General features: G+C 42.5%; 1 protein-coding gene across 1 annotated transcript; it reads left to right on the plus strand.

Moving 5' to 3' along the window:
* Nucleotides 1-454: 454 nt before the first annotated feature.
* numbl (NUMB like endocytic adaptor protein) lies at nt 455-16,175 on the plus strand (the record flags this gene model as incomplete). The annotated part of the gene is given in 5 exon segments (XM_034114406.1): nt 455-595; nt 3,096-3,294; nt 4,715-4,987; nt 11,397-11,576; nt 12,859-16,175. Coding segments are annotated over 5 exon segments (1,818 nt in total), but the record flags the coding sequence as incomplete, so codon positions are not given.
* Nucleotides 16,176-16,535: the final 360 nt, after the last annotated feature.

Raw genomic sequence — 16,535 nt, forward strand, 5'->3', positions numbered from 1 at the left:
CAGCTTCCACCCCAGCTTCCACCCCAGCTTCCACCCCAGCTTCCACCCCAGCTTCCACCCCAGCTTCCACCCCAGCTTCCACCCCAGCTTCCACCCCAGCTTCCACCTGTAGGCTCGGGGGGATAGTTATCTAATCATCACTCAATGTTCTTTGTAAATCTGTGGAGTGAAGAGGCCAGAGCCTAGACGCCAAACTCAAACTATATGCTGCTTCTAATAAACATATTAAGAAACACGTCAGAGTTGTCTGACTGAACTACAGTAGGCCTATATGAAAAAAAAAACGTATTTTGACTTTACAACATTCTAGAAACAGGTCACGTTTGACCCGAGTACAACAGAAAGGTTAATCATCTTTGTAATATCTTATAGGATTGACTCGACTGCATTGTGTGAGCTGTTGAATCTGATTCCCTCTTATTCTCTGTCTTCTTTTCATCCGCTTCTCCCTCAGGACCTCATTGTGGATCAGACCATAGAGAAGGTTTCGTTCTGCGCCCCCGATCGTAATTACGACAAGGCTTTCTCCTACATCTGCAGAGACGGCACCACCCGGCGCTGGATGTGCCACTGCTTCATGGCTCTCAAAGACTCGGTGAGCGGACCATTCATTATCTGCACCTTAGAGATTTTCATTATAGTAGTAACAAAAGTACAGCTAACTTCTGAAATCTTTTATTCAGCTTTTCTTTCATCGGCACGTCTGAAAGTTAAATGTGTGCCAAGGGTTTTCTGTCCGTATTTAGACAATCTGATTTAGGGTTATTGCCATGTAGATTTACACATTCAATGAATTTGCTTTGGTGTATAATGGTGCATACATTAACACTATAAGAGGAATTAAGTAATACAAAAGTAAGTTAACTATTGTCAAATTAGAAAATTATAAATTAATGTTAACAAGAAATAAGTTCTGAAAGTTGTGGTTAGGTTTTATAAATGTGTGTTTATTTTATTTAATCAATTAGTACATGTATCAATTTATTATTTAAGTCATTTTTGAAGAAAAAAATGCACAACGGTTTTTTTTAAGCTTTTAAAATGTAAGGATTTGGTAAAGTTTTATATAAATATGAAGTTAATAGCTTTGGACCTAGTCATTGGCTGGAGCAGTGGCTCAGTCAGTAGGGGCTTGGACTGTGAGCTGTAGGGTCGCCGGTTCAAGTCCCCGACCAGACCTAAATATGGAGTGTGGACTTCTACTTGGAGAGGTCCCAGATCACCTCCTGCCCTGCCGTGGTGCCCTTGAGCAAGGCACCGGACACCCCCCTTCCCCCCTTCCCCCCTCACTCCCATTGCTCCCTGGGCGCTGTACAATAGCTGCCCGCTGCTCCTAGTACTAGACTCCTGGTGCTAGGATGGGTTAAAAAAACGACCAGGTGCATGTTGCGAAAAAGTATTGTTACAGTGTATGAAGGGCTGGGGGTGGGGTGTCTAAAGGCAAAGATGAATCTTGATGTGGCCAAATTTGACCCCGAGTCACCCAAAACAATTCTGCTGAGTCTCCCCAGACCCCAACACCAAATGATACACTTTCTTTTTTAGAGACCTTCAGACTTGGCTAAAATTGTCCAAATCTGTTTTGTAGTGTTTATATATCTGTTGTGGAGGATATCATGAAGCCTGGTTCCGATAAAAAGAACTAGAGCGTAGTTATTATATAATTTTAACTTGAAACACAACATAAGGGTTAATCCTTCCCTCATGAATCTTTGGCCTTTAAACCACCGCTAGAGTCTCTCTATGTTTTTCCGCTTTATAGCGTGATTTTTAACCTCTGGTATTTCCATGTGACCTTGGGATGAGGAGGTTGTAAGTTTAAGACAGCAGTGATGGAGAGACGCTGTCATGGCGCCCTGAGGTTTCAATCCTGCGGTGTTTCATCAGCTTACACTTCATGGGGGTTGGATTATTGATGCGGACAGCAGAGAGCAGACCTGCAGGATTAGGAGAGGGATTAGACAGAAGCCTGTGGAGTTATCTGTCCATCTCTGTCTGTCTCTACTTCCCCCACACTCTGCATATCTCTTTATGCTCATCATACACACAACTGTCTCCAATAGTGGCCGTGTGTAGAGAGAGGGAGTGTTATAGAGAGGTGGTGGGAAAGTGGAATTAATTACAAAAGGCAGGAAGTAGTTTCATACGTCGTCCAGGGAGCATGTTGACGTTTGACAATGGTAGATTTTTTAAGTTATTTGCACCCTTATCCAATCTTTAAAGCTGTATTTTGAAATGAACAACATCACACTACTCTTAAAAAAAGCCGTTACGATTAAGACAGCGTTACCCTAATTCTGCTTTTGTTTCAAATCAATGCAGGTTAAATGGAGATTATAGACTGAATGTGCTACAAAGGGGTAGTCAATGGCCAACAGTCCCGCCCCACTTTCTACCAAACCCATCATCATTTTGATCTTAACTAGAAAGTTTTGGGACTGTATCTTGCATGGAAGATTAGATCCGATGCTTCTTATTGTTGTATATATGTTGCGACGCTATCATGGCGACAAAATCAATCTACAGATAGTATTATAAACCCCTGGCAAAAAACATGAAAAACTGCCCTTTGGCAAAAAAGATCACATTAAATCGCTCTATTTCCCCCATTCAAAATATCTCTTAAAGGGGCCCTTTAATGCCCATTCCAGGTTCATATTTGTACTTTGTGCTTCTACTGTGACATGATTACATGCTGAAAAACTTCTTTATTATTGTGACCTATTTGTTATATCCTACGTCCTATAGCCGATAGAAGAGAGAGTGTTACATAGTGATGTCAATATGTTCCAGAAGTAAATATAGGAGTCCAAAGGAGGCGTTTCAGGCAGGTGTGTGGGAGAGAAACACATTGGATTTTAACCTTTGCAGACCATTTACATGCACACAAACCTATTTAGCACACTACAGGAAAGAGAAAACAGCGCACCTTTAAGACTTTAGTTGTTAAAAATGTAAGTTGTATAAAAACACCCCGGGAAATATGGCTAGTTTACCTATTTATAGCATCTGGACTGGGAAATAAGCTATATACCAACACCTTTGCCTCCTGGTGTAGATGTGATTTTCAAACTGCTTTCTTTCTGCTCCTCCAGGGGGAGAGACTGAGCCACGCGGTCGGCTGTGCCTTCGCCGCCTGTCTGGAGAGGAAGCAGCGCCGCGAGAAGGAGTGCGGCGTCACGGCTTCATTTGACGCCAGCCGCACATCGTTTGTTCGTGAGGGATCGTTCCGCTCCAACCCAACCTGCCAGCAGAGCAGCGACAGAGAGGACAAGCTGCAGGACAAGAGGAAAGGTAAATACATCCATTACACATCAAACTGGAATCATTCATCAGAGAGGAATCTGGGAGGTTGAAGATGTTGCTCTGTTGGAGGAGCCTGCGACTTACGTTTTTCATTGTCATATCTAGACTGTAATGTGCACATGACAATAAAGCCTTGAATCTTGATATTAACTGGCAGATGCACAAGTTTATATTAGACAACAATATTAACTAACACTAATTAACATTTTAGTTAATTTTTCTAGAGTTGATTGGTCCATATTTATATCCCCTTGATTTCAAGTTTCCTTTTAATTAGCTCAAATTAAATTAGATGGGAGACTTTTCCTTGCAAATACAAAATAATTCAACATGGATTACTGCAAACTCAATTCCCTAAATACTGTAGTTTACAAGACAAAGATGTCAATAAACGTTACTGCTGCCCGTAAGACGGCATTTCAAAGTGTGTAAAAAGAGTCGACCCTTGGGTTAGCTTAAGTGTAGCATATGTATGTATGTATGTATGTATGTATGTATGTATGTATGTATGTATGTATATATGTATGTATGTATGTATGTATGTATATATGTATGTATATATGTATGTATGTATGTATGTATGTATGTATGTATGTATGTATGTATGTATGTATGTATGTCTGTATGTCTGTATGTATGTATGTATGTATGTATGTATGTATGTATATATGTATGTATGTATACAGCAAATGTGTATGTGTAGGTTGCATGTGTGTATATGCATTTGTTTTACATGCATATACTCATCCAACAATATGTCTGGCATATATTCGTGTGTATAAGGATCACTGGCAGTGATAGGAGATTACTTTAGTCGTCGTTGTTATTGTTTGTCTGTGTTTTTCTTGTTTTGTTTTTTATTTTTATTTTTAGACATACAATCAGCACAGACCAATCGCTCATTTGCATTGGCATATATTATGTTAACCATTACTATATGACAAACACTGCTTATTGATTGTCAAAACTAAATAAAACTCCTCCAGCGTCATAGCAAGAATCCATTAAAAAAGTAGATTTTCAAGTAGTAATAATATAATAATAATAATAATCTGTATTTGTCTAGCACCTTTCATACAATAAGTGCAGTTTAAAGTGCTTCACATAGACATTTCACAGAACATTGATATCACACAGAATACAGTTACCAGTAAAAGACATAAAAACAATCTAAAAATAGCATACTGTAAAGTAGACATGTACAACATACATGTAATGCACCCTCCTCTCCCTCCAGACCAACTTTACTGCTGCCTGTCACAAGGCATTTCAGAGTGTGTACAAAGAGTCCACCCTTAAATGCTCAAACCAAGCACATCCAGAGCAAACTCCTCCAGCGTCTTAGCAAGAATGCATTAAACAGTCGATTTTCCAACAGTAATGCACCCTCCTCCTCCTCTCCCTCCAGACCAGCCCTCCTCTGTCATGCCGGCCCCCCCCCCTGGCTCCGCCTCCCCTCCCGAGGGTGAGGAGTACCCGATGGACCGCTCAGAGCCCGGGGGGCCGCGGGCGATCCCTCGCCGCCACGCGCCCATCGAGCAGCTGGTGCGGCAGGGGTCCTTCCGGGGGTTTCCGGCCCTCAGCCAGAAAAACTCCCCCTTCAAACGGCAGCTGTCGCTCCGCCTCAACGACCTGCCGTCAACGCTGCAGCGCAAGACCGACTACCAGGACAAGAACCCTGGTGAGTGGAGAACTTACACTCACAAGTGATGATGATGATGATGATGCTGAAGGGACATGCTCACCTTCTGACCCTGGTCAATAATACGCTTTATTTGTATAAAAGTATGTATAAACCTATACTGTACTGTATATACACAATCAAAGCACTTTTCATTCACCAGGTGCAGCTCAAAGTGCTCTAATAACATGGCACGCATCACAAGTTACAGCTAAAATCAAGAAATTCACTTCGGGTCAAACGTTTAAAACCTTTTTGAACACATGCATCATAAACAACATCATTTAAAACATGTGTATGGTTAGTTGCTGCTGTGACCGCTGGAACAAAATTAATCTGAACTGGATTTTATGAAGGATGATTAAGGAGGATACTTAGTCTTTGTATTTCAGCTGAAAGAAGGAGTGCTAATTTTCCTTTAAAACTATAAAAGGCTCCCTAAACTTAACATGATTTAATTTCAATGTATATAAAGAAACAATACAAGTCAGAGTAGATTAGTTATCAACAGTCCTTTTGCTACTTCTTAATAATTCAACTTTAAAGATAACAATTCAATCTTGTATTCTTTACAGAAATGTATGAAATCCTGAGAAATAGGCCTTAAAGTTGTCTTACAAAACTTAAAATCAAAAAGCCTGACGCTTTGGCGACCCCTTGTGGGGTTTGGGACCCTCGTGTTCAGAACCAGTGTTTTAAAGCATCTGTTTAAGTTGTATTTTTTATATATGATTTTAGACCATTATGGGAACACGCTGGATTGGCAGCAGTTTTCCCACACCAGACTGACACCTTTTAAAGTTGCTAATTATATTCATCACACATACAACTGGAGAAATGCATTTACACAAAAACAGCATATTTGAACAGAGGACCCTAAATGATGATGATGATGATGCACAAGGCTATAATTAGACCACAATAATAACCAACAATCATTATCAAGGTCTGTTTTCTAGAGGGGATTCATCTATTTACACAACCAAAATGCCCTTAGGGTACCTGAAGTTAAATCAGTTGGGATCCTTCCCCTCGCAAATGCAAAACAACACCTGACAACAATATTTTTTGCAAACTCAAATCCCCAAATAGTTTCCAGGAGGAAGACGTCACGGAGCATTACGCTGCCTCTGCACACAAACACAAACAGAAACACACATGTGGGATTCTGTGCTCCACTTACGTCATGTTTGTTTGCCGACTCGAGCCCTATTACATTTTCCACTTCGCACCACTGAGGAGGTATGAGCAAACATGTTACAGAATAAACCTTCAACATGTCAGAAGTAGTTTTATTTGTGTTTTCATGCAGACAGTGTTTAACTTAACCCCAAAGCCTGCCCTCTATTGAGGTGGTGCCATCATTTTAATTAGCACCAGCTCTGCATGGCTATTCCTGTGTGACTGACAGCTCTTTTTTACTAAGGACAATTAGTAATACCGCTCACAGGTACACACACGTACCTGACACACCCCCTCAGTGTGTGATTATAGTCATTAAGAGAGATGAGACTCTTCTGACTGGAATACTAAACCACAACATTCAACTCCCACTCTCATATTCGCTGCTTTCATTTCCGTCTCTTATTCTCCCGTGATGGTTAGTTTATTTATATATATATATATCCAGTGGTGGTGCAGTGTGTATCCTAATGTGCTCTCTCTTTCACACTCTCACTCTCTCACAGACACACACACACACACACACACACACACACACACACACACACACACGCACACACACACACACACACACACCCACACACACACTGCCTCTTGGCTCCCTTGTGACTCTCTGAACAATGTGTGTATTGATTTGTGCGGCCAATCAGCCGTTCTGGTTAGCCTTCAGCAAGCAAACCCTCAACCTGCAACTGAACTGAGCAAAACAAACACACACACATACACACACACACACACACACACACACACACACACACACACACACACACACACACACACACACACACATACCATGTATACATCACTTCAGGGGACATTACATTGACTTACATGCATTTCCTGGAGACTTATCCTAACCTTAACCATAACCAACACATGCCTTACCCTTACCCTTACCCTTACCCTTACCCTTACCCTTACCCTAACCAAGTCTTCACCCTAAAATTAATGATTCCCCTTATGGGGACCTCCATTATGTCCCCATAAGGGAGGCGAGTCCCCACACGTGACTGTGTAAACAGATTTAGGTCATATACACATACAGACAGGCATTTGAAGTGCCTCTGAACTCTGCAGGACATTGACAGGCACAGGGAGAGAGAGGGATCACTGGGCCTTTTTTTGCAGAACAAAGCACATAGAAATCTTTAATGTGAGACCGTGCTCATGCCTCCAGCGTCCTCTACACTCTCAGATATAATCCAAGGTCTACTACACACACAATGTCCATCCCTTATACCTCCTCTGCCTTAGACTCCTTTGTTTACGTAGTGACATCAATATGTAACACTCCCGCTTCTATTGGCTAGCGCTCAAACACATTGTAGGCCCTACTTGAAATGCTAAGGGGCGAGACATTTCCAAGCGGTTGACCAATCACAACAGAGCCAGACAGCTAACCAATCACAGAGCTGGCCAGGGCTCTGGTTTCAGACAGAGGGTGAAAAGAGGTGCTGCAGCACAGGCAGGATGAGAAAAAGAGCTTTTTGAACATTAAAGCATGGAGACATGTCCCAGTAGAGACACTACATACTGATATACACCTGAACATCAGCAGGAGAGGACTCTTTAAAGTAGAGACACTACATACTGATATACACCTGAACATCAGCAGGAGAGGACTCTTTAAAGTAGAGACACTACATACTGATATACACCTGAACATCAGCAGGAGAGGACTCTTTAAAGTAGAGACACTACATACTGATATACACCTGAACATCAGCAGGAGAGGACTCTTTAAAGTAGAGACACTACATACTGATATACACCTGAACATCAGCAGGAGAGGACTCTTTAAAGTACAGACACTACATACTGATATACACCTGGACATCAGCAGGGGAGGACTCTTTAAAGTAGAGACACTACATACTGATATACACCTGAACATCAGCAGGAGAGGACTCTTTAAAGTAGAGACACTACATACTGATATACACCTGAACATCAGCAGGAGAGGACTCTTTAAAGTAGAGACACTACATACTGATATACACCTGAACATCAGCAGGAGAGGACTCTTTAAAGTAGAGACACTACATACTGATATACACCTGAACATCAGCAGGAGAGGACTCTTTAAAGTACAGACACTACATACTGATATACACCTGGACATCAGCAGGGGAGGACTCTTTAAAGTAGAGACACTACATACTGATATACACCTGAACATCAGCAGGAGAGGACTCTTTAAAGTAGAGACACTACATACTGATATACACCTGGACATCAGCAGGGGAGGACTCTTTAAAGTAGAGACACTACATACTGATATACACCTGAACATCAGCAGGAGAGGACTCTTTAAAGTAGAGACACTACATACTGATATACACCTGGACATCAGCAGGGGAGGACTCTTTAAAGTAGAGACACTACATACTGATATACACCTGAACATCAGCAGGAGAGGACTCTTTAAAGTAGAGACACTACATACTGATATACACCTGGACATCAGCAGGGGAGGACTCTTTAAAGTAGAGACACTACATACTGATATACACCTGAACATCAGCAGGAGAGGACTCTTTAAAGTAGAGACACTACATACTGATATACACCTGAACATGAGTTAAATAGGTCCCTTTTAAATGCTGTTGCCACTTTACTCTGATCATGGGTCACATTACCCTCTATATTAAAGGTGGGGTAGGTAAGTTTGAGAAACCGTCTCGAGTAGGGATGCATACCGGTTCCCGGTTTTACCGAAATACCGGTTACTGGTGGCTACGGTATACCGTACCGAAATCAGATCCGGTTTTCGATACTTTTTTTTTTTTTTTTTTTTATATAATTTTTTTTTTTTTTTTTTTTTAATAAAAGTGAGGCATAATATCCTTATACTTGTGCCCAAACCGTCGGAATTACGATGTCAATTTCGCAGTGAAACTCCGCAACCAAGTCACTTTTGAAAATCTAAAGTGTGGCTGCATATGACTGCCAGTCTGAATGGTGGGGTCTGTAACCACTGCCAGTCTGAATGGTGGGGTCTGTAACCACTGCCAGTCTGAATGGTGGGGTCTGTAACCACTGCCAGTCTGAATGGTGGGGTCTGTAACCACTGCCTGTCTGAATGGTGGGGTCTGTAACCACTGCCTGTCTGAATGGTGGGGTCTGTAACCACTGCCTGTCTGAATGGTGGGGTCTGTAACCACTGCCTGTCTGAATGGTGCGGTCTGTAACCACTGCCAGTCTGAATGGTGGGGTCTGTAACCACTGCCAGTCTGAATGGTGGGGTCTGTAACCACTGCCAGTCTGAATGGTGGGGTCTGTAACCACTGCAAGAAGTTTATTTCTGGGAAAGGTGGCAACACATCCAATCTCCAACCAATGCTGTCTCGTATGGCAACCAAGTACCTTTGTGTTCAGGGAAGCAGCGTGCCAAGCGAGAGAGTGTTCAGTTCAGCAGGTGATATCCTACGCTGTGAAAGGGCCCGTTTGGATCCAGAGAGCAGATATGCTCATCTTCTTGAAGATGAATGCACAAAACTGAACTGTGATGGGATTTGTTTTCTTTCATCAGGCAAATGTTGATTTTAAGGATGCTATTTGTTTTATGTGCAATGCCGAGATCTCATGATCCTTTATGTGTTCTCTGGTCAGTCGAATCTCAGGTTGAATATTAATTACACTGGTGCTATTTTATTTTTCCATTGACAAGATGTACTATTCACGCCTGATGGTTGATATAAATGATATTGCAGAATCAGTTTTCTTCATAGATAATGTGTTTTTCATTGTTTGTTCAGTACTAAAAGGTCCAAGTCCCACAATTGAATTTAATATTCATTTGACATGTTAACTATATAATAAAGCGCTTCATGGGAGTAATTGCGGGATGATAAAATGTTTCCCTTATGCAACATGAAAGTATCACGATATGTATCGGTTGAGTATCGGTATCGTTCAGTGGTATCGGTATCGGTATCGGTATCGTAAAAAAGTCAACGATATGCATCCCTAGTCTCGAGATACACTTTTTGTTATATTCCATGGAATGCTCTTAACATCCCGATAACAATGAATATCTTAAGTCCTTTGACAAAAAATCCATAAAAAAATGTCATCTGTGGAAGCCGTGGCGCTGTAAAAAGCACGACCAATCATCTGAGCCGGCCCGGCTAAAATAACTGGATGGCCTACCTGCCTGTCAGCCTTCCATCTGTGCACAAATTATCTCGTGCCCTCATTGGTCATGTGCGCGTTCGTGTGTGTTGGAGGAGGGGCTCTGTAAGGAAGTGGCAGATTTTCTCCGGCTGTGTATTTTCAAATTCTAGCGATCTCGAGCCGGTTTCTCCAAAATTACCTACCCCACCTTTAAGGTCTATTGTTTAATTAAAGATATTTAGATTTCTTTAGTTTCCAACAGATTTCTTTGGGATTTCCATTTGTTCCTTAATAGCAAGAATTAAAAATATCGTATTTCTCAATGTGGGAAATAAACACTCGTCATGGTCAGCCTTAGTATGGACCTGGGTATACATTTGAAACTACTCAACGCCTCTACGTTGAATTCTCTGCATATGCATGATATAAAATGTAACCACAATGTGAAAACAGATCATCATTAGACTCCTCGTTGTCAAGTGTGTTCAACAACGATAAGCATAGATGGAGGCAGCTGAAGAGGAGAAGACCGTTGATAAATCCTCCGTCTCCGAGGCCCTCGTTGTGAAGCGAGGGCCTCGGAGACAATGAACGGGGAATTAGATATGATATCTATTTATATCTGCGGTCTGTGCAGGAGAGGTTTTAACGATGTATTTCAAACCTAAGTCAGACGGGAACATGATGCCGTCTATAATCCCCTCGCTGGGCGGATCAGTTACAGTTGGTTTAAAAGCGTGGATAAGCTGAGCCAAATCCACCTTTGTCTGAAACACAAAGCAATGACATAACAGGCTGAAATTAAATACATCGGGCAGTTCACACAGTTCCTCCTGGCCTGCATACATCTGTGACTAAGTGTCACCTTTTTATTTGTAGTAAGAAGGTCCAGATTAGCGATTAGTGTTTGTCTTGAAAATCTCATGTTTCTGATGCTTTTTGGGTCATTAGGAGCCAATCTGCATCGGCTCCAGTTTCTCTGCTTTTGATCGGACTGTTTGGCAAAATGATTAAATATCTTCCTCTCCTTCTCTCTGTTTGTTCGTCCCTCTTTTTAAATCATCTTCATCCCCTATTCATTATTCCCCTTATCTCCATTGTCTTTCTCCAGAGATGAACCTGGGGTTGCAGGATGAGGACGACGGCACCATCAACGCTCTCTGCAGCCAGATCAACAACTCCTTCACCAATCCAGCAGAGGAGATGTTCCACAACCCCTGCTTCTCTTCAAATGGTCCTCCAGCCTGCACTGCGCCCCCCGCCCTGCCCCCACCACCGGGAACCCTGCAGGGTAAGAAAGGCTGCATACGTCACATTCTTTTTCAAATATTGCACACTCAATTTCACAAAAATAGATTGCAGCCACTGATTGCACCTTGAGTTGGGAATCATTTGTACCCACTCTCTGCCTGTGTCAAGGTCTTATTCTCTATTACAGTAGTTTCTGTCTTTTTTATATATATATTTTGGTGAGATTTCTTCATTATTCTAATGACAAAACATTGCAACATGTCACAACAACACACACAATAAAACCAACAGATTCAGAGACAGTTTCATCCCACAGGCGATAAGACTGTTAAACACCTGAACTGCTGCAACAACATCCATAACATTCTGCTACTTAGTAATCATCTATCTATTTACCTAATATATAATTCAAATAGCTTGCATATAGACTCTTATTTCACTATTTCACTTTTTTTTAAACTATTCCTTCTTTTTGCAGTTACTTTTAATATTTACTTGCACTATATTTGTCTGTTTTTCTGTAATATTGTGTTGCACTGTTGGAGAAGCCTGTGACTTAAGAACGTCATCGACATAACTACTCTGTAGCTATGGTTGTATGACTAATAAAGAACCTTGAACAATAAATATACCTAAGTAAAAAGATTGCATTCTAAACTTTGATGAGGGTCACTTACATCAACATTTTATAATTTTGCAGCAAATGTCTGCAAATAACCTTAATCAAATATGTGCGAATTGCACAGGAGCACCAAGACACTGGGTGTTTCTCAATCGCGAGTAAAGCTGCTCCAGAGCCACTATTTCAAGCATACTACGTCATCGAGTGCCGCCGAAGGACTGTTCCAATCTCCAGCATACTTGGAAATCTACCGAGCCCGGCGTACTCCGTTTGGAGAAATATCGAGGCTGCACATGTGTAGACTCCGCGGTCTTAAAATCCCCACAATGCTTTGCGCACGGACCAATTTCCAAAATCTGTGGCGGAAGATGTAAGGTGAGGCCTCTCATATGACGCACACCTGCACACTTGCTAGCCTGTTCCACTCTTCGTTTTCCGAATGCCAGGAAGTATTCTTGACTCGCTTCTGAAGCAAGATGCTCGGCAGACATGTGCTACCAAGCACGCGTACTCGACATTGAGAAACACCCACTATTTCATTGGCAGTAGTTTCAGCCTTTGCAGGTCTTTTGAGTATTTTTCACTGATTTCAAAAGTTAGACCAATCTTTATGTGCGCCTTCCTCCAGAGGGAGTTTCTCTCCCACACTCTCCCATTTATCACACTTTTTCTACTTCTTTATAACTGTGTGTCCCTCTAGGTAATCCTTCCTGGGTGCAGCCGGAGCTCCACTCCCCTCCTCCTGTGGCGATGCAGATGCATTGTGGACACCGGCGCACCCCCTCCGAGGCCGAGCGGTGGCTGGAGGAAGTCTCCAAGGCTGTGAAGGCTCAGCAGACCCCTCCTCCAGGCCCCTCCATCCCCATCATCCCCGGACCCCCCTCCATATCTGCTGTGTCCACCATCCCCATGTCCCTCGGCTCCATGTCCAAACCTCTGCTCTCGGGCCCCCCTGCTCTATTAGCTCAGGCACCAATGCCCCTCCCACCCATGTCAATATCATCAGTTCCTCTAATACCCGGCCCTCCAGTATCTGGTCCCCCTATGTCTCTACCTTCCATGTCCATCCCCACCATGTCCGGTCCCAGTATGTCCGGCGCCTCCATGCTCCAGCCTTCCCTCTCAGGGCTCTCAGGCTCCCTCCCCAGCTCCATGCAGCCCTTCCCCTTGGCTTTTGACACCACCCCCGCTCCGGTGGGAATGTTCGGCTCCCAGCCTGTCCAGCCGGCCTTCGTTCCCATGCAGACGTACATGCCCGGCCTGGCCAGCTCTATGACATATCCCAACGCCAGCGTGCCTGTGGTGGGCATCACTCCGTCGCAAATGGTGGCGAACGTCTTCTGCACGGCAACAGGCTCATCAGGTGGAGGTGGAGGTTTATCGATGGGACTGGGAATGACCGGGGGGCACCATTCCTACCCTGGATTACCGGGGTTTTCCACACCACCTTTCTCTCCCACTCCTCTGTTATCATCAGCCCTTAATGGCCTCCCGCCGCACAGCAGCGCCTCCATGGGCCTCCAGAACGGGACGTCCAGCAGCGGGAGCAGCTGGCCTCCAGAGGGCAGCCAGCTGACAGCTCCAGCACCCCAAGAAGATGATCGATTCGAGGCCAAGTGGGCGGCTCTGGAGGCTAAACCTCCGCAGCCGGGGAACAAAGCACCAGCTGCAGCGGCAAACCCCTTCTCCAACAATCTTCAGAAGACTTTTGAGATTGAGCTTTAAGCAAGAGTTGACGTCCCAAAGCTGTAGACCTGGAGTTAGACCTGGAGTTAGACCTGGAGTTTAAACGGGATGCAGGTCTTAAAGTTAGCCTAGCATCCAATCTGCCCGGCAACCTGCTCAAAGCTCTCATAGGAGTTAATGATATAATGATCTTAATTGCTTTCTTGACACTCCCATGAGAGCTTTGAAGACGTTGGCGGTTTGCTGGGCTGTGATTTGGAGGATCTAGCTCACAAGACTTGAGGGGTTGAATCCTCCGCTCCACCCGCTAACCACCTCCCTGCTTTCACTGCTCTACTCCGACCTTTACTTTATTGCTGCAAGTCCCCGGATGTACTGTACGTGCCCCCCGCCTGAGGACATTATAGAGGGGCACAACTCAGTGGTTTCTTTCTTAAAAAGCGGGACTCAGATGCATTCCAAACTCGTGAGATATTTTCTTTCTGGTGGATGTGCAGAGAAGTGATGCTGAGCATGGAAAGGATTAGCCAATGAAGTAAGACCCGACCCTTCCAGCCCCAAAAGGACTTACTCACTAATAGTAGAGATTTATGGCCAAATTATTTTATTTATTGTACTTCATTTTTATTTTAACAAGTTATATATACTTTAAAAAAAATCTAAATCTTAAAGCAGTGTTTTTTTTTTATCCCATATATTTATTTTAGCTGAGAGGAGGGAAACGACAGGTCGCTTAAAATGTGTGCAAAGCATTGTGGGAGTCATGTGACAGGAACCAAATAGGATGAAGCAGTGTGTGGTGAGACAGTGAGTGTATATAGCGGCATGTTTCTTCCACCTCACGTATATCCGCTCCACCGAGGCCCGATGAGTCATTTTGACTAAAGCCTTCCCTCAAGGGTTGCTGGGACATGAAAAACAACTTCAGGATATCACACACACACACACACACACACACACACACACACACACACACACACACACACACATACACACACACACATACACACACACACACACACACACACACACACTCTGGACAGCACAACAGACTTCATCTTCTCCAGAAACATCTCAGTGGAAACACAAAAAAACCGATGCACTACTTTACAGCATTCATACTCCTTTTGATATGTTTAAAAAACACAGGGTATAGTCTCATCACGTACAATATGATTGTGTATTCACCTCTGCTGCGTTACTGTTGCATTAGTATTGCACTCATTACAGAGTTTGGGATTGATGAGAAGAGGTAATAAGATAAGAGGAACATGAGCAGAGGCTTGGCAAATGAAAGATGTTTTGGATGTGGGATTATTACAGACATTTGATTGAGTGAGTAACAGAAAGAATACATTGATAGAGGTAAAAAAGAAAAGGAAAGGAAAGCCTGTATGTGAGAGATTGAAGGAGAGAATGGAGTCATAACAAATTGAGATGGTGGAAGTCTGAAGAAAGGAAAATGGGATAAGATATGAAAAAAGAGTGAGAAAGAGTGTGTGAAAAATATTGAGAACAAAGACACATTCATCACACAACCCACGCACTGTCTGCTGTTTCTACATCCTTCTGTCTCAAAGCCAAGTCAAATCCGTGTTCCTCGGCTCTTAAAAACCTCACAAATTTGGATCATATTTAAAAAGATTATTGCTTATTATATTAATTACAGCCTCATAGTCAAATGTGCAACACTATCAACAGAGCTGTCTGTGTTTTAACTTGCCATTCAGAGTCATACAAGAAAACATGATGAAGCAGAATCTTTATTTATAGACGCAGGTTGTTTCTGTATGTTATGTAGAAAGGGGAAACTTTGTTCCTCCAGAATGTAATTGTGTGGATATGGACTGTCGCTGATTGAGTTTCCTGCTCGTTAACTCTTCACACTTTAATTGGATTATTCCGTCTCTTCCTGTGGCTGCGATCCTGTCTGGCTGCCTGTTTCTCAGAAACTTAATGTAACCCAGGAATACTTCATACCATGCCCTGCCTAAAACGATATTGTTTCCCCAGCAAAACCAAACTTTCAACCCTCCTCTCTCCTCCAAGACCAGACTCATTGAGATGAAATCAATGCTTTTATTTCATTTTAAAATATATTTTAGACTCTCGTTTGCACGCCCTCCAAATTATAAATGTAGGTTAATTGTGTTCCGCGTTAAAGCAAACTAAATGACCTCATAAACTTGATTGTAAAACCATAGTTTAGTGATGGTAACAAAGCAAACCAGTGGGATTTATTTTTAATCTTTATTTACAGATTTTTTTGTATTTAAACCTACATATTTGTATTGTAATTACATTGTACAAAAGATAAATAAAGTAATATAATATTACTCCTGTTCCTGTTTTGTAAGTGGTGTTTTTTTGTAGCGTTTCCTGAACTACTGTATTACTTTCTTTCCTGTAACTCCCCTCTCCGTTTACGTTCACCTCTATTTTGTTTGCATTTCTTCCTCCTGCCGGCTCTTGTTATTGCTCTCCTTACTGTTGGAGACTGGTTCATGCAATACGATAATACTTCAAAATCGACAGATATCAAGACAAGACACAAGGAAACAGACATTGTTTTGTGAAAAGGTCAAATAATTCGGTACCACTTTACAATAAGACTACCCTTATAAAGGGTTTACGAATAGTTTGTAATTCATTTATTAATTAGGTTGTGAACACTTTATAAATCCTTAATAA

The sequence above is a fragment of the Trematomus bernacchii genome, unplaced genomic scaffold, assembly GCF_902827165.1.
Source record: "Trematomus bernacchii unplaced genomic scaffold, fTreBer1.1, whole genome shotgun sequence".
Lineage (NCBI taxonomy): Eukaryota > Metazoa > Chordata > Actinopteri > Perciformes > Nototheniidae > Trematomus > Trematomus bernacchii.